At 40.3% G+C, this 24,765-nt stretch overlaps 1 protein-coding gene across 5 annotated transcripts in view; it reads left to right on the top strand.

Moving 5' to 3' along the window:
• KMT2C (lysine methyltransferase 2C) overlaps positions 1-24,765 on the top strand; it is a 229,757-nt gene that overhangs the window by 140,968 nt on the left and 64,024 nt on the right. For all 5 annotated transcript variants that reach the window (XM_019655384.1, XM_019655383.1, XM_019655381.1 and 2 more), the window contains 10 exons: positions 4,547-4,666; positions 6,924-7,040; positions 9,769-9,870; positions 10,079-10,183; positions 14,670-14,851; positions 15,102-15,266; positions 16,301-16,410; positions 17,015-17,080; positions 18,168-18,380; positions 23,592-23,720. In XM_019655384.1, coding sequence (XP_019510929.1) covers positions 4,547-4,666; positions 6,924-7,040; positions 9,769-9,870; positions 10,079-10,183; positions 14,670-14,851; positions 15,102-15,266; positions 16,301-16,410; positions 17,015-17,080; positions 18,168-18,380; positions 23,592-23,720 — 1,309 coding nt within the window. The remainder of the gene's footprint in view (positions 1-4,546; positions 4,667-6,923; positions 7,041-9,768; positions 9,871-10,078; positions 10,184-14,669; positions 14,852-15,101; positions 15,267-16,300; positions 16,411-17,014; positions 17,081-18,167; positions 18,381-23,591; positions 23,721-24,765) is intronic.

Genomic DNA, 24,765 nt, shown 5'->3' with positions numbered 1-24,765 from the left:
TCTGTTTTACCATAATTAATTGATGCTGGGAAAGCTTGATTAATAGTCAGCACGGACCTTTCCATAGTGCAATCGCTGCGCTTCGAACCCTTATTTTTCTTCCATGATTGTCAGTGTGAAACTAAGCAAGGCCCCTGTGGACTGTCTTGTTTCTTCACCTGTGAGACTGCACCACATGGTGGTGGTTACAGCTGAACGCTGACACACACACCAGGCACCGGACACAGAGCGAACGGTAGTGCTGCCCTGCTTTCTTTCTTGAACTGCAGATTGAGGCAGATGTTGTTCTGTGAAAGTGGAGGAGGACACAGTGATCACGTGTGAAGTGTCGGTCTGGAGTGGTGGGGCCTAAAACCAGCCAGACCGACTGACTGACAACGGTTTGCACTGAATGTGTAAGCAAATAAAGTAACTGGAGGCCTTGACCCAGTCAAACGCCGGCCACCGTGAATATAGCAGGTGGTAGGTGTCTCAAGGTCAAAGCCACATAATGGTTGCACAGGTTTTAGAACTAAACTGCCCGTTACAGAGCAGAGCAGGTGAGAGGAAACACTCTCCCTGGGCCAGCAGCCCTAGGTGTGTTTTCTAGGAGGAACGGAGGCTCAGCCCTTACTTCTGAAAATGTGACCTGCAGACCAGGAATATCAACGTTACCTGGGAGGTGGTTAGGCAGATGCTCAGGCCCCACCGATCCCCATGCAGGCGCAAGTCTCAGATCCACTACTATAAACCACTGAGAAACAAAAATGTAGTTTAAACCTAAACTATGCCTCCTCTTTGGGGTGTCAGGCAGCAAACTCAGAGTAAGAATCATCAGACTTTCCTCTTCGTTTCCTGTTGTGATATTTCTGAAGCCATTACCAAAACCATTTTTAGCTCCAGCCAAATTCCTATTCTATTTCTATGCTTTTATAGTATCTTAGCAAATCACTACCAGGACTAAATGTCTTGTTTCCATTTGATGCTGAACTCAGTTTTGTATATGAGACTTAATGTGAAGAGAATTCTGTAAGTCGTAAAGAATGAGTTTGCTGTGGTAGCCATAATGCACCTGAGTGAATGTGTGTACCCAAAGGACAAATTGTAAACACGTGTTTTCTGTTTCTCTTGCTAGTTGTTCTTTTCTGCTCTCTTCATCGTTTTTACTTGCTCTAAACCAGACTCTTCCTTTTATAGCAACGTTGGTTGGAGATGATATTTTGGGAGAGGGTGACCTCCAGGATAACTTAGGTGTGAAGTCTGCTCAGGAGACACGAAACCCTCTCTGGCCTCTCTTAAAACGGACTCAGTCGATTAGGATGCTCCTGGGCTCTAATAGTGACGTTTATCATGTTTCAGAGCCTGCAACAGGGTTAGACTCCGATAGAAAGCTGCCCGTAATAGTCGACCCTCTCTCCACCTGCCATCACCGTTCCCATCGCCCTGCCCCACCAGCCTTGTAATAGCTGCATAATTTACTGTGTTTATAAATTTACCTATGAAATGGGCCTCAAAGCAGAAAGAAGCTTAATACCAATTTTAAACAGGCTTTGGGTTCAGTAATTATTGTTGGAATGTAATTCGATCTCTGCCAAGTAGTATTTTTTTAGTTTCTAGAGGATTTGATAACGAGTTGGCTCTATTTAGCTTTCTTCACAACTTAGTCTCCTAATGTCTACATTTTGAACCCTTTTTGCTTTTAATTCATTTTGTAGATAGTACGTTAAGAGTAACAGTGCATTGGATAGATTGGTAATTTTTTAATAGATGAGGAAATCCAAGATTTCAGGCTGTAACTGGTGAGTGAATGAGCATGTTTCATATCGCGTTAGTGTTGATGCATTTATGTGTACATGTATGCAAAAATCGTAATACATGCTCAGTCGGAAAAAATGGATGTTCACTAAATGCTAAGCAATTCTTAACATAGCAGCGAGCAGAAAAAGCATGGTCTTCTCATCAAGCGTGTGCTCCAGTGGCAACCCGTACAAGGGCAGGAAGTGTAAATTCGGGTGCTGCAGAGGTGTAAACCACGTTGCTGTAGACAGGGTGCGCCACCCCCCTGAACAGCCTGTAAGTTGCTTCTTATCAACGCTGAGATCTGAAGGATAATTTATAACTCAAGTTTTAGTTCTAAGGTCTAAAGAATATCTTAGGTAATTTCTTTGTCAAAATATCGAAGTATATCATAATTTTTCTTCTATAAAATTGCACACAATCCATCTTCCAATGTCTTATGATAATATACATATTAAAATTCATAATGTAATTACCCACGCTTTTATTATATAAGTTCTTCATAGTAGCTGAGTGATTTTCTAATTATCCCTGAGATGACATCCAAACATTCTTGATCTATAGAACCTTCATTTTGTTCATCTATATTTTATGAAGTATGAATGCTTTTTAAAATCAGATACAATTTTGACATCAAAGCTAACTTTTAAATTATGATGAATAACATAACGTTATCTTAGAACATGACTTTTATGGTATGTTTTAATAACTGTCTACTGACAACATTAAACAATCCACCAAAAGGAATTTAAGGTGTATACTAGCCAAATATCCTCAGAGAGAAACCCCCCTCCCTACCACTAAATAACTATAAACAATAACACATGACCCCAAATTGTGATTAATGAGAAGATGCAAAAGGTGATAAGGGAGATGATGAGATGGTTTCCTTGGAGCGAGCGCTGAGGAAAGACCACTCTCGTGAGGAATTAGTTAAGGCCATACCTGAAGAATTTGGACGAGGCAGCCACTGGACAGGTGGAGTGTTCTGAGTGGCAGAGAGCTGGCATGCTTGCGGGAGGCAGGGTAGCGAGGGCAGAAGAGAGGGCTGCGAGCTGGGGCGAGCAGCGGGGGCAGGCAGGGCGTGGGTTTCAGGTGGCACTGAGAACTGTGGAAGGGTTTACAACAGGGTCGTGACTTGCTTGATCAGGATGACATTTTTGAAGAGTTCCGGACTTGGAAGGGAGTGCTGGAAAGAGGGTTGGAGAAGCACACGACTCCCGGTGCATGTCTAAAGACGGGAAGGTGATAAAGATGGGACTGGGTAAGGGAGAGGTTTCGTATGGCAGGAAGGACATGCTAGGAAGGACGTGGACAATGTTGCTAACATGCAGCTCTCAGAACAGGTGCATTTGGGAGACAAATACTGGCTGGTATTCACAGCCCCCTGACAGGTGAGACTGGAGAGAGGGCTTTCGAGGTAAGGTGGAGGAACAGCTTGGTGAGAGACCGAGGAGGGTCAGTACGGCAGGGCCGAGAACATCACAGGTATTAGATGTTGAGAGTTTGAGTAAAAGGAGGATAGAGCAATGAGTTTTGGCAGCAGAGAGGTTACCAAAGACCCTGGGTGCAAGCGGGGGAGAAGACAAAGACAGAGGCAGGCTGGTCTGACGGTGGGAAAGTGCAGTAACTCGCTGGTCAGTGAAACCTGCATAGCCATGGCTATGCCTGAGTGAGAGTAGGTAGGATAATTAAAAGTGCCGCCAGCCTCTCCCCTGTCGCTCTCCCCCAGGTACTGTCATTCCATTACCTATCTGATCCACACACGGTAGTCAAGCTCCTCGTTTTGGTTGGTTATTTAAATTCCCGATGGTATTTTTATGTGATTAGTAGGCTACCGCTTGTTAATTTGACAGTATTCTAGAAACCTGGTAAGTACCGTGTTTCTTAAGTTTTGGTGATTTAATTGGTAACATTTATAGCATGTCTTGCTGAACTGCTTAATTCAAAATACGTTATTGTTTTGACATTTATTTTGTGTTTTCCTTTAAAATGTTATCTTTGTGGAGTATACTTTTTTCTTTATGCTGCTTAGCGTCTTCATCAGCTTAGTTCAGGTTGTTACTGAACCTGGTTATTTGGAAGTAAAATGTCTTAGTTTTAATTTAACTATTTTTATAAGGTACTATTTCTTGCATAAATAATCAGGTACTTTGGGCATTTTAATTTGCAAATTTAGGACAACTTGCTTTAACATTTTTCACTTTGAAAATTAATCCCTTGGATGTCATCTAAGTATAATAAGTCCTTTAAATAAGAATGAAAAGCCAAAACTCACAACTACTGGTCACTGAAGGAAGAGTAATTTAAATGCTAGGATTATAATGGTATTTACATCTTAAGGTTACAAACTAACTTTCTACAGTTTAAAGAAACATGTCTGTTTATTGCTCATGTTTCTGATTGCCGTTTTTGGCCTACTGGTTTGATTTTTAAAAGCAATAGATATACATAACATTCTTTAAGGCTGTCTTTTTCTCCTTTCCAGTAGAGTGATAGTCATTGGAAGAAAGTAATCCCCAACTAGTTTCTTACATTGTTAATTCTAAGAGTTTGATTGACTTTTATTTATTTATTCTTGGTTGTCGGAAAACATTTAAGCATAAAGCCACTGTGAGTGATAACCTTATTTTCCTTACCCTGAGCAGTTTGTCCTAAACTTGCATACGTCTGCATTTGTTTTGCTGTTCTAAAGTTTTCCTTAGTTGCTGGCTTGAACTTTCGTGTTGCTGAGTTTTATACATCTGTTTTCTCACCTGCCATATCCTAGGGGGCTTGGAGTTCCCATAACACAGTGAGCCCACCTTCCTGGTCCCCAGACGTTTCAGAAGGTCGGGACATTTTTAAACCCAGGCAGCTTCCTGGCAGTGGCCTCTGGAGTATCAAAGTGGTAAATAAACTTGCACTTACATTCCTGTATCATTTCTTTCTGGTTGGTTGTGTCTGAGTGGAAGTTAAGACTGAACCTTTCTTTGCTAAGTAGTTCAGCTGCCAGAGCCACGTTTTTATCTCAGAATTTTAATATGTAGAAGCAACATGCTTGCTCTTACAAACCTGGATTAAGAGGAAATTAAATTGAAATTTTACATGACTGATTTTAAGTGTAGTTTTTGAATACCTCTTTTAATGGCTTCTTCCTTTTATGTTGTAATTACCAGTATGAAGGGAAATTCTCATTACATTGCCTAAACGTAATTAAGGACTTGGTTATTCATGATACCATAAAATTTTGTTGCTTAGAAAAGAACAAAAGAAAAACTGCATTAACCTATTAATGTATTAATGGAGAAGAAATATCAGAATTGCAGCAGATTTCATTCTGTTAACGTCAAAATTATAAGGCCTCTTTTCTATGTCACTGTATGATTCTGCTAGTCCTTGAAGTAAGTTAAGTGGTCTGATAACAGTTTGAAGGGTAAAATATTAATTTGAAAAAGCATTTATTATCTGAAAAGTTAAAATATTTTACTGACTAGAGAACATAATTTTTCTTCATCTACTACATTTAATATAATTCTGGAATAAGGCTGTTTAATTTAGACTATTTAGGGATTTCAAAGGCATTCTAGATTCCACTTATTTTTCTGTCACCATTGGAAGAACTGTTTTTTTCAATTTGATATCATGTAAGGTGTCGAAAGTATAAATATTTGTTTTAAGAGTGTAAAAGATGGCTTGTTTGACAATTATTAAGCAAATGACACCAGTTTTCACTTAATCTGTTTCATTGGAAGTTGAGGAAAAATAAATTGCGAGATTACTCTTGATTTAATCTCCGATTTTTAAAAAGTCTTTTATACCTAGTAACAAAACAACAAGAAGCTATCAACTTCATCCCTACCCTATCCTTTGTTCAAAGAAGCTCAAGCTCTAGAGGAGAGCAGTTTAAAGGGCAAGGAGAGGCCATTTGAAAATTGGAAGTTGGCTCTATTGATTAACACTGATGGGGAAAAAGGTTCACTCTCCCCTTTGTTCATGTGTATCTACGCTCACAATATAATCATAAATTATTGACTTGGAAACCATTCTGCTAATAATGAGTTCAGCATTTCAAACCATGATTAGTGACATCAGTTGAACATGGGGCATACTATTTAACTAGCTAGGGAAAAATATCAGAGGATTTTCCTGAGTATTTTAACACTTTTAATCTACACAAGGGTGTATAACATGCTAGGTTTTTGGAGGGAGTAAAAATAAGTCTGAGTATAAACAAGAAAAACAACAAATAATCCTAGTACTTACTGTGAAAATAACAGAGAATTTGACCTGTTTTCCATATAATTTTTTTCTTGTGTTGGGTAAAAATTCCAATAAATTATTTCCATTTGAAGTAATCATTATCTAGATGATTTAAAGCAAGCCTTCTACTCTTTCATCAGCTTTCCTATCTTTCAATAAATTGTCCTCCGAAAACTGTAGTAGAATGAGGCACACATGTTCAGTTCATGGACAACTACTGAACAGTGAAGGAAATGGACAGTTCCATGACAGGAAAAGTACTGTTGCACACTAGCAAAGCTCAGCTTACATGTAATGTGGCAGTGCAGACAGTGGTTAAAAGTAGGGACCCTGGAGCCACACGTGCTGGCCCTGTGTCTTCGGACAAGTTACTTAACCTTTTTATTCTTCAGTGTACGTATCTCTAAAATGGGGATAATAAAATGGCCCGACCTTATGAGACTGTTGGGAGTAACAAGTGCTGAGAGCAGTCTGTTAGCTGTCACTGTGGTGACAGACTCGGCCGCATGAGTCCCTCCTTGTACTTCATACTGAACACAAGTGGCTGCACAGGAGGTACCTGGATGGGGCCGTGGCTGTTGTCGCCCCCTGGGTTGTGGGATGAGGAAATGGGACAGTAAAGCCAGGGTTTGAGCTGCAGAGCATTTGCAGTGACAGGCTCAAAGCTTGAGGCTCAAAGCAGGTGCCAGGCATTTCATGTTTTTAGATATATATTTAAGTTGCAGAATACATCTTGAAAAATACAAGTAGTAAGTCGGGCCTCTTAATATTTATCATCTGATCAGAATAAAAGCAAGAAGCCACTAGTATTTGCTTACATTTAACAAGCTGTTTTTACCTCACATTTGGATTTTAAATTCTTTGGGGCTTGCACAGATGGCTGACTTGCCTTCTCTGTCGTGTAGGGCCGTGGGTCAGGATTCCCGGGAAAGCGGAGACCCCGAGGCGCAGGGCTGTCGGGACGCGGTGGCAGAGGCAGATCGAAATTGAAAAGCGGAATCGGGGCAGTTGTGCTACCTGGGGTAAGGCTTGCTTCCTTCCCGTTCGCTGTAATCCTTAACGTAATACGTCGACTGGTGGTGGTGACCTCAGAGGCGGTGAATCACGTAGATGCCCAGGGTCACACAAGCGGGCTGAGATTTTTCTTTTTTTTTTTTTTTATTTAAACTGTAGCTCTACTCTGCTTTTTTCTTTTAAACTTCTGGTCAGATTTCCTGCCTTATTCTTTTTTTCCTTTTCTTTCCTTCCTTTGTAACATCTTTCTGCGCAAACCCTTCTCAAAAGTCCAAATGTAATTAATATATTTTCTTCCTTTAAAAAAAAGAAAAAAATGGCTAACTCCTGTTACATTCTTGTTTCTCTGGAAAACTTAATTATGTCGACATTTTAAGTTTCGGGTTGGAGTTGCTCTCAGGGTTATAATGTGGCTTACACAAGAAGACAAATGTTGCAGGTGAGTTAGGACTAAAATTTTGAGGGTTTTGTGACTGCCTTTGACATGTTCTCATTTAAGATTGATAAATACTGGCTCACTGACATGTTAGGAGGCTTTGTTTAAATGTGTAATGAAAAAGCTGTATTTGGCACGAAATGGCAGGTATTTCCTGTAGTAGCTATTTTACCAACATCCTGTTTTTCAAATTCTAATTGTCATTTTAAGTTCAGAAGACAGGTGGAATTGTTTCATGTTACTACTAAAGGAGTAAGGAAACTTGGGCTCTGGTCCTTTTTTAAAAAAAGCAACTTCCCTCCTAAAATTTACAGGCTTATTGAGGTAAACTGACATAAAATGAAGGTAGAAATGTTTGCAGTGTACAGCTTGGTAGGTTTTGACATGTGGGTACACCCGTGAGAACCACAGCACAATCAGTACTGTGGACACATCACCCCCAAAGTGTCTCCATGCCCCCCGAAGGGCCTCGGCCTTCCCTGCTCCACCTGGCCTTCCCCAGGCACGACCTGCCTGATTCCCACCTGTCAGCTAGTTTGCATTTTCCAGAGTTTATATAAGTGCAGTGGATTCCATTTGGTCTGATGTATTTCACTCAGCATAGTTATGCTGAGATTAATCTATGCTCCTGCATGGGTTAATAATTCAGTCCTTTTTGTCGCTGAAGAGTATCTGCTGTTACGGGTGTGTAACCGTTCGTGCGTCTCTTCACCTATTAAAGCACATGATGGTGCGTCCCTTTTTTGGCTCTTAGAAACAAAGCCGCTGGGAACGTTTATGTTCAAGTCCACATGTGGGCACATGCTCTCTCTTCACGTGGGTAAACCTCTAGGGTGGAACGCCTGCATATATGTTAGGTGTGTGCTTAGTTTTTGAAGAAAAGTCTGTTTTTCATAGTTTCTGGTTTATACTGGAAATACTCTATTCCATCCTTGTTTCTCATTTTGAACAAAAGCATTCCCTGGTTAAATTATCCTTCAAAAATAAGAATAACATTTTTACCATTTCTTTGAGCTACTCTATGTATCACCCAGTTGTAAAACCTGTTTTCCTTCCTGTGTTGGAAATGGGAGGTAGAAATGGATATTATTCCTGGAACATACTCCCTTTAGTTACTCTTTTTTTTTTTTTTTTTTAGATTTTTTTTTTGGAGTTGGGGGGCAGTGTCACTGGCCCTCATATGTGGGATCCGAACCGGGGCCCTCTGGCATCCCAAGCGAGTTCTTAACCATCGCGCCGCTCGGCCGGCCCCCTTTAGTTACTCTTAAAATTAGTTACTTTTCTTTCAGTCATTCTTCAAGAACAGTACTGTTAACTTTTTATTTTGACCATGACCTGTTCTGTTTCAGCTCTTTCTTTCCAGACAAGATCGTAAGCTCTTTAAGTGAAGAGAATTGTATTTTATAATTCTGGCACTGGCCTTCCTGTTCTCTTTTTTAGCATCTAATTCAGAGCTTTAGTCATGGTAAGCACTCTGTAAATAATTCACAAACCCATGGGTACTTAGTTGATTTGGTCAAATTTAACTTAAGCCCAGAAGTGAACATCTATAGTTGATGATCCTGTGGCTAATACTGAAATTTTGGTAAGTTATTCAATAATATTATTCAAATTAACTATTTTAAAGTAGTGCTTTCCAAAAGAAATATATTGTGAGCCACATATGCAATTTAAAACTTCCCAGTAGCTACATTTGAAAGGAAAGGGAACAGGTGAAATTTAATTTTATTGTATGTCTTTTGACCCAGTACATCTAAAATATCACCATTTCAACATATAGTATATAAATTGTACAAAATTATTTATGAGCTATATTTATGTTCTTTTTTGTTTGGTACTGTCTTTGAAGTCTAGCGGGTATTTTATACTTACAGCACATCTCAATTTGGGCTAAACATGTTACAGGTTTTAAAAGTCACTAAAGTAGAGTGATGCATGTATATGTAGGTACATGCATGTATATATGTATGTACACACAATCACATATATACATAGACACATGTGGTATTTTTTGTTTCTTGACTAGAATTTCTGGGTAATTAGTCTTATTAAAGACAGGTTTATCTTTTTCTCATTACTTCCTGATCTGTGGGACTTGTAACTCTAAAGAGACAATTAGGTGACTACAAATGTCAGTCTTACACTTTTATGGTAGTATCTTGGTAATAATCTAATTTGAGATTGTTAATCTAGACCTCTGCGAACACTGTATTTTGTTTGGGAATCTTCTCAAACTTTCCAGTTCAGTATAATTCAGTTGAAAATATTACTTCATATTTTGTGTATTTTCCTTTTTACAGGTGTCTGCTGCTGATATTTCATCAAATAAGGATGAAGAGGAAAACTCCATGCACAACACAGTTGTGTTGTTTTCCAGCAGCGACAAGTTCACTCTGCACCAGGTTTGCACTGCGTCACTTACTGTCTCCTCTTTGGAGCCCCTTTCTGCTCGTTTCTTCTTTATCGCGTTTGCATTGAAGTCGTCCAATGTTTAGCTCTATTGCTATATTTAAGCTGAGAAGGTACTTTTACAGAACTACAAAATTAGTATGTTAGTACATTCTTAGCTAGTGCCTGCTGTAAAATATGTTCATGGGTTCTGAATTCCAGGATATGTGTGTCGTCTGTGGCAGCTTCGGCCAAGGAGCAGAGGGAAGATTGCTCGCCTGTTCACAGTGTGGGCAGTGCTACCATCCATACTGCGTCAGTATTAAGGTGAATATGCGTACAGTTAAATGACTTAACACGGATGCGTTTCAGTTTGATTTGGGTTGTATCATGCTGCTTCCAGCTCTTATAATTAATCAAGTGTTGTTTGTCAGGATTATTGTGCGTATGTGACAATATTTAAGTACTTTCAATATTACCTTTAAAGTGTTACCTCAAGAAATTAAGTCCATAAATCTCTTGTCTTAAATTGTAGTAATTATCCTGCTGTTGTCTTGAAGAAGTATGACAAAAATGCATATATTTAATTGAAGAGATACTTTATACTATTATTTTCTAAGCCATGATGTTTATTTGATTCATCCTATTGGTTATAAAAGTTGAGAGCATCTTGAGCACTTAGTGAAATATGTGTTAACTCACCTCGGCCTTCCCACAGTCACTCTTCTCAACCCTGTGTACAAAAGGTTCATATTTTTCATCGTTTTTGGAGCAACCTTGGCCATTATGTCCTCAAAATTTTTCTGTTCCCCAATCCAATTCCATTTCTGGAATCTCAGTTGTGTGTGTGCATGCACATGTGCACACATGTTGGGTGTATATGAGAAATTGCATGACATTTCCTGCAAATTACTGACACTTTGTTAATTTTTTTCCAGTTGTTTTTCTCTTTGCTTTGTTTGTGTAGTTTCTATTATATTCCCCAAACTCACGGTTATTATGTAGTGCGTAATATATTTTTAAGCCCATCCAGTGGATTTTTCACTCAGATAATTGTATTTTTTAACTCAGCTCCATTTTACAGTTTTTAGTTCTCTTGTATAGTCTTAAATTTCTATGCTTTCTTTCAAGCCTTTGTATATGATTATCTGACATTTCTCATTGTGGTAACTAATCTTTCTCCTCATCAGGGTATGTTTACCTGTTATTTTTACATCTAGTAATTTTTTATTGCTTGTGGACATTGTGCATTGTGATAGTATATTGTTGGGAGTCTGGATTTTGTTCCTTCAAAAAGTATTGAGTTTTTGTTGTGGCAGGCAGTTTCTTGTGGCTAAGTTTCAACCTTTTGAAGATTCTTTTTAAGCTTTTTTGGTGGTTCTAGAGAGCCTTCCCAATAAGGTGTCTATACGTAAACATTTTGGTCTTAGAACCCTGAACACTTAAAAATTATTTAGGACCCAATAAAGTTTTTGTTTATACGGGTAATACTTACTGAATTTTTACCATTTTAAAAATTAACTGGGAATGTTTTAAAACAAAAATATAGAGACACAGCTTGTATGGTGTTGGTATAATGATATTTTGGACATCTTGTAGCCTCTGCAGAACATCCGTGGGTTGACGAAAGTGAAGAAGACAGATAACATCTTAGTATTACTATGAAAATGGTTTTGACCTCACAGACCCACTGGAGTTCCCCTGATCACACTTTTGCGACTTTTCTTCTAGCACTAGTTTAAGCCTGTACTTGAGGGTTGGACTTTATACAGTCTCTGCTGAATTCTCCCCACACCCCTCTCAACCCCCAGGCTCCCCCGTTCATCAGTGTCTTTTCACCCTGGCTGGTGGAGAGTCAGATGTTTTCAGTATCGTGTCAGCTTACATATTCCCACCAGGTGGCCTTGGCCGTGCCCATGGGTCCTTGTTTGTCCTCCTAGCTGTGCAGCTTGGTGTCCGCCAAGGACTTCAGGGGGATCCTGGGTAGACGTCTAGAGCCCTTGCTCTTTATTGTTCCCGCTTTCCCAGTCCTCTGTCCTGCAAAGTCCAGCGGCCTCATCCTTCTGAAGTCCATCCTGTGTGCTAAAGTCAGGGAGACCCTCGTACCCTTCGGGGCTTCTTCCTTCCTGGGCAGCATCCTGGAAAACGTCTACAGGCAAAACACCACAGGACTCAACCTCACTCGTCCCCGCCTCTCGAGACCACAGGCCTGTCCTGTCTTGTGCCCAGTATCTGAAAACAAGTGCTTCAGACGTTTACCCAGTTTTCTGGTATTTTATGATGGAAGAACAGTCTCATCGGCCACTGCATCGTAGTTGAAGCAGATATCCAGTATAGACTAAAAACACATGTATTATGATTTTGTAATGGTTCCACGGATGAAACCCTGGACAATCCCTTATTTGAAAGAGCTCTTTAAAATAAAGACTGAGCCAGTCAATAGGAGAAGGAAGAGTTGACGGTAAAGCCCTGAAATCTGTACTAAGAGGGAATTACAAAGGGTGGGGATTCGTTCAAATGTTGACATACCGCAGAGAGGTCAAATACCAGATACTAATGTGTCAGTGAGACATGGGAGACTTGACCGACTGATGTGAGCAGTTTCCGGGGCGATGGGCATAGGCCAGATTGTAGTGTGTTAGAGTGAACACGAGCTGATTAACTTGAGAGTTTGGCTGTAAAGGACCACAGTGTAGGCATCTGTGAAATAAGAAAACTTAGTGGGAATGAAGGTACAATAGAAAAACAGGCTCCCACTTAATACCTGGGATCTGCCTGCCACTTTGTCTTCACCCTCTGTGCCAGGGATCGGTAACCCACGGCCCACTGGCCCAATCTCGCCCACTGCCTGCTTTTGTAAATGGAGCGTTGTTGGAACACAGACATGCTCTTTTGTTGACATATGTCTATAGTTGGTATCACACTGCAATGACACATTTGTGTAATTCCACGGACCGTATGCCCCACAAAGTGTAAAAACTATCTGACCCTTTACAGAAAAGGTTTGCTGACTCTAAGCCACCCTGCTATTCCTACTCTAGGCCTTGTCCTCCATTTAGGTAAATAATAAAACTGATAATCCAAGACTAATTTAAAAGAATTAACAGGCTAATCAAAGTAATAAGTGTGCATGTTTAAAATATCAAATGGCTTTAGAAGCCTTGTAATGCCTGAACAACCTTTATCTCCACCTTCGCCTCTGACTCCTGTGCCCCACAGGCAGCCACTTCTCATCTCTTCACGTCCTCCTTGCAGTTAGCTCTGGAGCCTAAACAGTAGCTGGTGCTACCGCTGTATCTGTGTGAGATTCTGTGCACTTGCCGCTGTGAACCAGTCAAGGCTAACGTCGCTCTTAAATCCACCTCCGGCCTTCTCCCAGCAGCCCCCAGTGTAGTCGTTTCATTGCATCAGTTAATACACAGTGTTGGTGATGACTCATAACTGTCCACTGAAGATCTGACCAGCATACTGTGACTCTTTCCTGTATCATGGAGTTTTTCATAGCAAGAAGAAGTGAAGATTCCTCATTCGCTTTTGCTGTGTGCTTCTACCTACAATAGGAGCAGAATCCTATCCGGTTATTTGGGCAGGCACCTGTTTTTCTGGGAAGAGCTCTGCCCCGTCCCTGCATCCCTTGGCCATGTTCTGATCTAGGGCTGTTGCTCCACCCCCATCCTTGAACTTCTCGGGCTGATGTCCTCCGTTGGGTTATTGTTTCCTAGATCCCACATCCCCCCTTTTCTTGGTACACCCCCTCATTCTGATCCTCATCTCTCTAAGGAACTTCATTAGGTGGGGTGTTGGGCAGCTGAGTGTCTTGTATGTCTAACAGGTATTCTACTTCCACACCGAGTTGCTTGTTTACTTGGTTAAGAATTGTGCCTTGAAAAGTATTTTCCTGTAGAATTGGAAACTATGACTTTATTTTAGCTGCCAGAGCTAGAAAGTCTGATGCCATTTTGATAGCTATTCCTTTATTTAACTCTTTTATTTTCCTCTAAGGTAGCTTTTAGACTTTCTTATTCCTCATGATCTGAATTTTTAACTTGGTGTCTTGATTGCTTGCTGTTTGTTTATAACACAGGCATTTTGTGGTCCTTTCTGTGTATAGACCCCAGTCTTTTGAGATATTTAAGTTGGTTCCAAATTCTTAATAATATATAATATGGCTGCTGTGAGGAATTTATTAGAAGCATAGAGATTCTCAAACTTTTCTAGAGATTCTCAGACTAACTTAGACCTTTGCAGCAGAGGAAATATACAGAGGAGAGAATGTGAACTTCAGAAGTCCTAGCTTCATAACCTGAAGACCTCCAAGCTCATGAAATGTTCTTGTGAGCTCATGTTTTACTTTCATTTTTTGCATTTTTATATTGATTTTAATATACTAGTCCCTATGCAATATATACATACAAGTTTCGGAAGCATAAATCATGAAATGTCACAGATATGTTAATACATTTTAAATATTTTATTAGCAGTAATGGGGCAGTTTCTTTGATTTTTTTAAAAATCCAGTCACCACATCAATAAAATGGACATAAACTCTACAGCACAAGATAGTTATAGGGACTAAAAAAAGGCAGTAAAATACATACCACTTCTATTCTGTCTGATAGGTAGACTCCTAAGAGCCTAGGATGTGCTGACCTCAGTGCTGGGCCACTGTCGGTGCTCAGTAGACGTTAGCTACTTGCATCTTTTCTGCTTTTAGGTGCATGAGCGCCATATTCACTTATAGGGTCTATTTGATCTTGCAAAACGAGGCATAGGTTAATGTGTAAATGACATGGACTGGTTGTTTCTTTTACAGATCACTAAAGTGGTTCTTAGCAAAGGTTGGAGGTGTCTTGAGTGTACTGTGTGTGAGGCCTGTGGGAAGGCGACTGACCCAGGAAGACTGCTGCTGTGTGATGATTGTGACATAAGTTACCACACCTACTGCCTAGACCCTCCATTGCAGACAGTTCCCAAAGGAGGCTGGAAGTGCAAATGGTACTCTAGGATTTATGTTTCCCTTGTTGATCTTCCAAGTTCCAATTTTCCCACGTTACTTTCGTTTTAAAAAAACTAGTCACATACGTTTAATTGCATAATACATGTTTACCATGATAGATATCACTAATCAAAAACTTGTCAAATATGCATTAAATAATTTCCCCTATCCTGTTCATGTGTAGCTCCTTGAATTACACAAAGTAACTCAGTAAATAAAATTGAGACTGTTTGGGGTGTTGGGTTTCAGGTGTGTTTGGTGCAGACACTGTGGAGCGACGTGTGCAGGCCTGAGATGTGAATGGCAAAACAATTACACGCAGTGCGCCCCCTGTGCAAGCTTGTCTTCCTGCCCGGCCTGCCGTCGCAACTACAGAGAGGAAGACCTGATTCTGCAGTGTAGACAATGTGATAGGTATTGCGCTGGCTTTTGATCTTTCATCTTCTGCACGCTTTTCTCTCTTCAATGGAGCAGGAAGGAATTGGAAAATAAATTTCTCCTTAAATTTAAGAAACAAGACTTTTTCCTCCAGGTTTATAGTCAACTAGAAACTTACAGAAGTTTCTTCCTGTTTTGTAGTCTCAGTTCCAGACTCAAGATTTTTAACTTGGGGCTTTTTTAAGGGTTTATGAATTCCTTGAAATTAGATGCAGTACTGCCTGTGTATATGCATTTTTCTAGGAGGGTTTCTGAATCTTTTATTAGATTTTACAAAGAGCCTTACACTTTCTGTTTTCCTTAAACCACTTTTTCTTAAAGCTCTCGATACTAAATATCTGCATATTAGATACCAGCACTAAATATGTACATATCAGACACCTTCCCTAAGTAGTTTATGTGCAGCTTCAAAATGTAGCATGTGTTCTTTGGTTTCAGTGGTATCTTACTGTGCTCTGTTAGCAGTTAAGCCCTGGGCATGCGCTATTGGTCATAGTACTATTTCAACGGTAGCACAGGACTCTCAGGACTCTGCTGACCACTTCTTTTTTCTAAGGCAAGATAACTGCTTTTATTTACCAACTGCAGTTGCCGTCCTTGTGTGAGCTGTACGTGCTCACGCCGGTGCATTGCATGGGGTTGGGCGCATGCCCGCTGCCCATGTGCAGCCTCCTGACCCCCTCCACTGGCCCCGCCAGCCTCCTCGTGGTCTCTCAAACCTACAGGATATGATTGTTAAACAGTTACCCCATCATCCTCGTGTAATGTGCTTCTGCTTCCTTCAAAATACTTGACTGACAGTCCTTCTTCTTTTTCTTAGTTCTGAAAAATTTTAAGGGTCAGTAGTCAGGGTTAGGATTAAAGGGTAACACGGTCCAAATAGGGGATCACTTGAGGCTTAGGGGCTCGAAGTTAGAGACAGTCAACTCCTGTTTTTAAAAGGAAACCATTCTCAGTATATCTCTTCTTCTTTCTTTTTTTTTTTTCCAATGTACAAATACGGTCTTTAGATGGATGCATGCAGTTTGTCAAAACTTAAATACCGAAGAGGAAGTGGAGAATGTAGCCGACATTGGTTTTGATTGTAGCATGTGCAGACCCTATATGCCTACGTCAAATGGTAAGAAAACAATTGAAACGGCGAGCCCGCTCCTCCACTGCGCCTCGCTGCCCATGGCCAGCGAGGGGGCTTAGCTCTACCCCTCTTCTCTTTTTGTGAAACTATTATTTGGACAAGTATTTTACAGCAGATAAGTTGTTGCTTTTTCGTTATAAATTAGTTCTTATTATCCCAACTTAATGTATTAAAACAATATGCTTACATAAAGAAATCATATTAAATATATATTAGATATAAAATGTAATCTTTGCTTTTAAGACGCATAATCTTGTGGTTACTAGCAGTTTGTAGAAATCTAGCACAGTAGTTCTTTATCTTTACCAGTTTCCTCCTCATGTGTATATTTCCTTCGCCACTTATTTTTGTTATTTTAAAGACAGCCTCTAACTCTATTTAGTGTTCAAGTATTTATTTCAGTAAATAGGTACAGAAATAGAAAATTTTTTTTATTAAAGTTTATTAGGGTGACAATGAGTAGTAAAGTTACATAAGTTTCAAGTGTACAATTCTGTAATACAGAAATAGAAATTTTAATCATTTGTCTTCAAACGCACTTTACCATTTCTGAAAAAATTACATGCATTTTGTTTGTTTTTCATTTCAGTGCCTTCCTCAGACTGCTGTGACTCTTCACTTGTAGCACAGATTGTCACAAAAGTGAAAGAGCTAGGTAAAACCTGAACTGCTTTATTTAGCTGGTCTTTACAAAAAGCATATAAATGCATAATTTTTATGTAACTTTGCACAGGTTACATGAACCCTTCTGTAATCATATGGGTGTTCGGTCTAAATTCCCTGATGTTGGTGATCATTTCTGTGATTGATACATGAGATGTTCATCTTATCCAGCTTTAGTAACAGTATGCCTGTCGGCCATGAACATAACCAGTCGTAACTGCTGGCGCCACCCTTGCTGTGGTTTCATTGACAATGTCATTGCATTTAGTAACCAGGTAGCAGAAAACTAGACTTAGTTGGCAAACGGAGGTTCCTTTAGAATTCATTCAGTCTCATGCTATTTTTTCCTGTAATAGATCAGCCTGGAATAATGATTAATATATTCTTATTAAACTGTTATTCTTTTGTCTACTTCCATTTAACAAAAATATTGGGCTAGCACAGAAATTGTTCTAACAAACAGCAGTTTTGCACCTTTCAACACTGGCTGGATTTCTCCTTGTTTACTACCTCTCCCTGTAAGTGATTATATCGATACTTTGCTTTGCAGGTGAGCTTCTAGAGCATTCTTGTTTCTCTTATACAAAACATATTCTCCAGGAAAAGGCTTATAGTTGAGTAGCTGAGCATTGCTTTCAGTGCTTTCTTTGTAAATCCTAATATTGACACATGGACAATGAAATGCCAGGAAGACCGTTTTTTAAAAACGTGCAACCTTTCTGCCTATCACTCAAGGAAGCTAGCCAATTACTCTTAGTGTTTTTTTTGTTTTTTTTTAAGCTGAGCCATCCTGCTACCTGTTGGCAGCTCAGTGGCTGCTCAGCTCGGGCTGGACTCGAACCGCTGTTGCTCAGAGCTCAAACTCTTAAGCGAGCTCTTAACCAACTGAGCCACTCGGCCGGCCCTCAATTACTCTTAGTTTTAATTGAATGTTAAGTTAATTATTCTTGCATTTCGTAGATAATTGCTTTATAGAAGTCACATTCCCTTGACACATGGGTATTTTGGACCATTAATCAACTTATCAATCAGAACTGTAAAAGAGATTTAATTTGTGTTCTTGGATACTGTAATTTCAGATCCACCCAAGACCTACACCCAGGATGGTGTGTGTTTGACCGAATCAGGGATGACTCAGTTACAGAGCCTCACAGCTACGGTTCCAAGAAGAAAACGGTCAAAACCAAAGTTGAAATTGAAGATTATAAATCAGAATAGTGTGGCTGTCCTTCAGACCCCTCCAGACATCCAGTCAGAGCATTCAAGGGATGGTGACATGGATGACAGTCGTGGTAATATGAATTTATAGTCTGTGGAATATGTTTGCTAGAATTAAAGTGTATAAAGTAGTTTTTAAATACACACGATTTGTCCTCAGGGTAAATTCTCCTGACTTAGATAGCCCTTGATTGATGTGACACTTGTCCTCCCTGAGTGCATGGTCTCTTGGACCTTCCCTTTTCAGGGTCTCTTCCTTCCCTGAATCCTTTAGAACAAGCTACATTGGAAAAATCTCCAGCAGCACTGTATCTTGGAAGTTCACAGATGGGGAAATTCGGAGAGCTTGACTCTTGTTTGTTTGACAGCAGCATAAACCTCCTCAGGTGCTGTGAACTTGCACATGATGGTTATGCTGAAGCAAAGCGTGATCATGCGTCCTATTCTAACACTGGAAAAGCCATTTTAATCTTCAAGTATAAGCTTATGTTCATCATAAGCTACCTGTTTGTAAACATTTTCTTGATCTAATATCAAGGCTTTTCTATCTGAACTCTTGAAACGACAACATAATTTTAGTATTATATTCATTGTGAGTTACATTTTTGCTTATCTCTGAAGCAGATGACCACAGCCTTGTTTATAGTAATAATTATTTTTGTTGTATCATATCGTGTCATTGAACAGTATTTATTGAATGCGTACTATGTGCCAGACGTTGGAAGTCATATCAGTGAACAAAACAGATAAAACTCTCCCTTCATGGAACTTATTTTAATGTTAGGAGAAAATTCTATTAAAAGTTATAACACAATGAGTAAGTGGATTATAGTGTGGTCAGCAAGTGCTGTGGAAAAAGCAGAATAAGAGGAATTGGGGGTGTATATAGGGTGATGTGAGGGGCCTGATGACCTGAGAGCAGTATCTGAGCTCAGACTTTAAAGAGTTGAGTGAGTGAGCCTCCGATTCTCTGAGGGAAGAACATGTGGACAATGAGAAAGCCAGTGCGAGACCCGAGTGGGTGTGGTGTACCTGCAGCGTGTCTGAGGGGAGCTCTGCACACCAGTGTGTGCAGCACAGTGAGCAAAGGGGTTTTGCATTTGCTGTGGGTGGATGGAGGTTTCCGCAGAGGAGAGTGGCATGCTCTTACCTGTATTTTACAAGGAACAGTGCTGTGATGTGACTGGCCTGCCAGGCCCAGGAGTTGAGGCCAGTGGACTGGTTAGGAGGCTGTTCAGTAGTCAGGGGCGAGCGTCATGGCTTAATGGATTTCTTTGGTGTGTACCTGATACTTGGTCAGTTAGTCCTCCAGGGGGGTGGGGGACTGTGGTTGGGAGAAAAGCTTTCTGACGTTTACGTATAACTGATGCTCAGATGCCATTGAACAGGAAATTTGATTTTGAAATTCTAAGTGCTTTGGGACTTGTAAAGAATTAGTCCGTGTGTCTGGGAGGAATTGATCATACTACTATCAGCCAGAATACAGTGAAGAATTCTAGTTTCTGAAGACATTAGAGTATGTCTGGGAAAATGGTTCCATAGTTACTTAAATCTAGGAAATGCTGAATTTCTATAAATTTGAAAGGTTTTTTGATAGTATACATTAATTTCCAAAGTATGACATCATAGAAGCTTTGAAAACAGGACAGATCATTCAAAAAAGACCCGAGAAGGTTCTTGGTGTGACTGCTGTTCTGCAGAGCAGTGTGAAACATCGTGGATGTTTCTTCGACTGTGCGGCTTTGAATCGGGGCTTGAGAAGGTGTACCCCTGTAGAAGTCACATCATACAGTGTATCATACACATGATACACATGTAACACTCTGCAGGCTGCTACAGAGTCCAAGCGAACTTCTGACGTTCCTGTAATATTGCGACATTACCCATGTTTTGGTCTTGGTTGATTTTATTTTATTTATTTATTTATTTTTTTTAGCTGAGCCATCCTGCTACCTGTTGGCAGCTCAGCGGCTGCTCAGCTCGGGCTGGGACTCGAACCGCTGTTGCTCAGAGCTCAAACTCTTGAGCGAGCTCTTTACCAACTGAGCCACTTGGCCGGCCCCAATCTTGTTTGATTTTTAACTATTCTGATAAATGTGTCTTTAGGAAAGTAAGTAAAAAACAATCACCTTAGCATATCAGAAACAAATTCTTGTACAATCAAAGGTTTCTTTCTGATTCACTTACTGGGATCAGGAAACTCTGTTAGTGCAAAAAATTCCAAATCTTGGGGGGGGAAAAAAAAAAAGACAAAAACACTGTGTGTGTCTCAAGAGTGGGAACACTGCCTCCCCTCCGTTGCTGTCCCCAGGTAGCCCCTCAGGATGTGAGGAGCTGGCGAGGGCAAGAGGGGGGGCAAAGGGGGGATCGGAGTGGCAGAAAGTGGTCACCGGAGAGACGCCACGAGGAAGCAGCCAAGTGGGAGGCTATTACGTCCTGTCACTTTTGTTGTAATTCACTCAACTTTTTAAATTTGGTTTTTGGACAAGTGATACATTCACCTGGTTTTAGATTGGGTGAAAAAAAGGGTAAACGGTGAAGTGGCCGTGTCTCCCCTGTCCTTTGTCAGTCCAGTTCTCCGGAGCCAGCCACTCCTGTGTTCTCCCACAGGTGTATGTGCTTTTCTCATTTCGTTACCTTATTATCCCTTTCCTTACCTCTAGAATCTAGACTGTTCTTCATTTTCATGGCCTCATGTTTCATATTCCTGTGTGTGGATGTAAGTAACTCACTTCCCTCGTTAATAGACGTTGACTCTTGCTTCAGTCTTTCCCTATGAGTGGTACAGTGAATTACCTGGTGCGTTTGTAATGGTGGGCCTGCAAGGTGAAGCCCTCGCTACATCAAAGCGTGTGTGCATTTGCAACCTCTTTCAGTGGCTAGAGCAAGTTTCTTTTCATCGGGTACCATCTGTGACAGAAAAAACGCACAGCGTTCAACAAGCAGGCAGTGAAGTTCATCTGCCTCCCAGCCGTCCTCTTCTCTCGGGAAGAGCGACTGTCTTCTCAGAACCTTCCAGAGATCATTTACCCACATACACGCGTGTTTATAGCACAGCTGCTCACACTTGGGCAGCATGGAGTGTTTTCTTCATTACAGTCTGGGAATCAGAAGGCCGTTCTTAAGACGTTGGCTAGTAGGGACCGTAACCTTCCATGGCACAGTCACGTGCGGGCCACTGTGCACTGTGATGTCAGCATTTAGGCTCGCTTGTGTCCTGTCACTGTCATCAGTCAGTGCGGCTCCACTGGCGTCCCCTGGCCCTGCATGCGCTGTTGGCAGGGCAGGTGTCCGGCAGCAGGCCCAGGGCTGCGTTAGCGCAGTTGTTAGCCTGAGGAGTGTGGTGATTCTGCTCACCACCACGCTGAGCTCACCTTCTCTTCTCTCCTGTGTTGCGTGTCATTCCTGTTACTTCATGTCTTTCTCTTTCTTACTTCTCACCCTCACTTTGGTGGAGCACAGCTTCCTGTGCTTCCTGAGAGAGACTGTACGGAAGGTAAACTTAAGGCATTATATGCTTCCTCGGCCTTTTGAGGGTTGTGTTATAAACTGGATTTTTTTCCTTGGTTCTTTACACTCTCAGTTGAGAATTTGCATTTGCTAATAAGTCAGTTATCATTCATCTTTCTACTTTCTATTTCCAAGATTGACACTTTTCGCCCTTCCTGTTTTCTCTGTATTTGTGGGTTTGCCTTGTAACAATAGGTTTTTTCACTGAACACTTAATAGGGTTTTGGAAGAGTGAAAATAGGTGCGTGGACTTAGTCCACCATCTTCACCCAAAATTCCCTCTCATAAATTTTTAGGTGGGTTTATTATATGGTAAACAACTGGTATTTTTGTTTTCCTTGGTGCTTGCTAAGTTTCAGTAAATAAGCATTTCCTTTTAAGACTTAGTCTTAGCTATATGGAGCAGGTGTCAGATTGTTAGGGAATTGGCCTCAAACATCGACTTAATATTATCAAAACAAATTCACAAATTCTGGGAATGGTATTACAGAAAATGTTGTATATAGTACATAGAATCAGGAAGAAAAGAGGTAAAGTTTGACCTTCAATGTATTTGATGACATATATTTTTCATATAGCTCAGTGTATATCCATATACAACTTGCAACGGTTTGATCTTCATAGGGTTAATATAGCATTGTTTTTGAAGAGCTGAGCTTTTGTGTACATAATTTCATCGTTTACTTGATTCAGTGAAATAATTACTAAACATATATTAGGTACCATGCCTAGGATGCAGCTGTTAAAAGGAGTCATAATATCTGTTTTCATGGGGAATATACTCTAGCAAGGAAACAGACATTAAAAGAACCAATGAAAATGAAGCGTAATGTTTAATGCACAGGAACATGTAACTGGCATGTAACCTTATCTAAACATGAGGAATTCCCTGAGAAAGTGATAGAATAAACCCTGAAAGACAAGCAGGTGGAGGGCAGAGCCTGCGGAGCAGTGGGAGAAAGAGCTTGGTGTGTTCAAGGAAATGAGTGGCGCTTAGTTGAGGAGGTGTGAGGCTGGAGAGCTTGTGAGAGACTGTTGTGTGGGCCTTACAATTGGAACTTCATTTTGAGGCCACGGGATGCATGAACGGATTTAAGCAGAAAATGGATACACATTTATAGAAAGATGATTTAGGCTGCAATTTGAAGAACCGATTTGAGAGGAGGGTAAGCTTTGAGGCAGGGAAGCTAGGTAGGAGGGTATTATAGCAAGTCAAGATTGGACTAAGATGGTAGAGAAATGAAATGTTTTTGAGAGAGATTGAGGCCTCTTGATTGCTGAAGAGATTAGGAATTGTCAAGGCCGTCTCCCAGGATTCTGGCTTCTCTGAGGTATATTTCCAGGCCTTTGAATGATGATAGGTAACACCTGGAAAGGGCGACGGTTCAGTTTTGAGTCTAGTTTTCAGTAACTACGGAATATCCAATTATAGCTCTAGTTGGAACTCGGAAGGGAGCCTTGGGGTCTTGGACCGGAAGACATAATTAAAAGCAAGGGGAATGATTTAAGTGCACATTGATTTCTAATCATCTTTTTGAGCATTTTCTTTGTGTGATCCCTCTTCCCTGGTAACTGCTTCATTTCCTGAGATCCCTGCATTAAGTAGCATGAGCTCTAGGACCATTCGGGACGTTTCCACCTCTGTACTTTTCCCGCCACCTGGGATGCACAGTCAGCCTGACTCAGCAGCTACTTTGCTTTGTATTTCCTGTCACATAGGAATTATGGGTTTGATAGGCTTTCCCAGTTTTATCTGTACATTTGTTTTTTTCCAGAAGGCGAACTTATGGATTGTGATGGAAAATCAGAATCGAGTCCTGAACGGGAAGCTGTGGATGATGAAACCAAGGGAGCAGAAGGGACAGAGGGTGTCAAAAAGAGAAAAAGGAAACCGTACCGACCAGGTAGAGTATCTGAGCTAGACGTTTTCCTGATTGAAACTTAATTGATTTAAGAAAAATAATATTGAGGGCTTTAATAATAATAAATAATCAGGTTGAAATATAGCTTCTTAACTCTCTAAGCTAAAACTTATATTTATAAATTAAAGAAGTGAACTAATTGAATATGCTTTTTAGGTGACACATTCCTTAGGCTGAGTATGTGATACTTCACAATAAATCATTTCATGCTTTATCCCAAATATTGTCCATTTTATTAAATGTTTCACTAGATTAACTTTCATTTACACCTGCACTTTTAAAGCCATTTAAATACAGAGGGTGCTAAAAAAATGTGCCAAAAAGATGTATACCCATTTTAAGAGATGTTATGTTAAAATGAGTGTACATTATTTTGGCACCCCCGGTAGTTTCTGTTGACGTGTCCTCCTGTTATTGGAATTTTTAGTATTCACTTTCTAGTATTGTTATGTTTATAAAACTTACTGCAGTGTGTATGCATGGTGCCAGTAAGTGTACAGTATGAAGGGGTGGGTCGGGGTTCTTACACTTCCTGAAATTTATCGTCCATTTCATACGGGGATGATAAACTACTCTCTTATTTCCTCTCCGCCTCAGGGGTAGAAACACCATTTCGCTTGTCAAATTTTGTTTGCCTTACTGGAAAAAAAAAATTATTGAAATGGTCACAATACAGAACTTACAGGCTTTCTTTAGGTAGTTTATTAATTTCTGTTTACCAATCAATGAGGTATTAAATTGCATCGGTTCGGTTTAATCTTTATTCTTCTGATTGCTTACATTATTGATAAGAGGGATCTAAACACCTACTGGTGTACAAGGAAAAACTTCTCCCTGTGCTTGTTGTATTCTGCAGGACCTAAACAGCTGACCTTCCTTACAAATGGACCACATCATAATAAGGACTTAGATTAGTATCATCCTGATCATTGTGTGAAAGTGATTTCATTTCTCCCTAGTTATGAGGCTTATAAGGACACTTTTTTAGACACTGCACATTCCTTCTAGGAGCTTGTATTTATTCCTT

Source organism: Hipposideros armiger, unplaced genomic scaffold, assembly GCF_001890085.2.
Source record: "Hipposideros armiger isolate ML-2016 unplaced genomic scaffold, ASM189008v1 scaffold_239, whole genome shotgun sequence".
NCBI classification, from domain to species: Eukaryota; Metazoa; Chordata; class Mammalia; order Chiroptera; family Hipposideridae; genus Hipposideros; species Hipposideros armiger.
The sequence above is the reverse complement of the archived record's forward strand: the minus strand, read 5'-3'. Positions and strand labels throughout refer to the sequence as shown.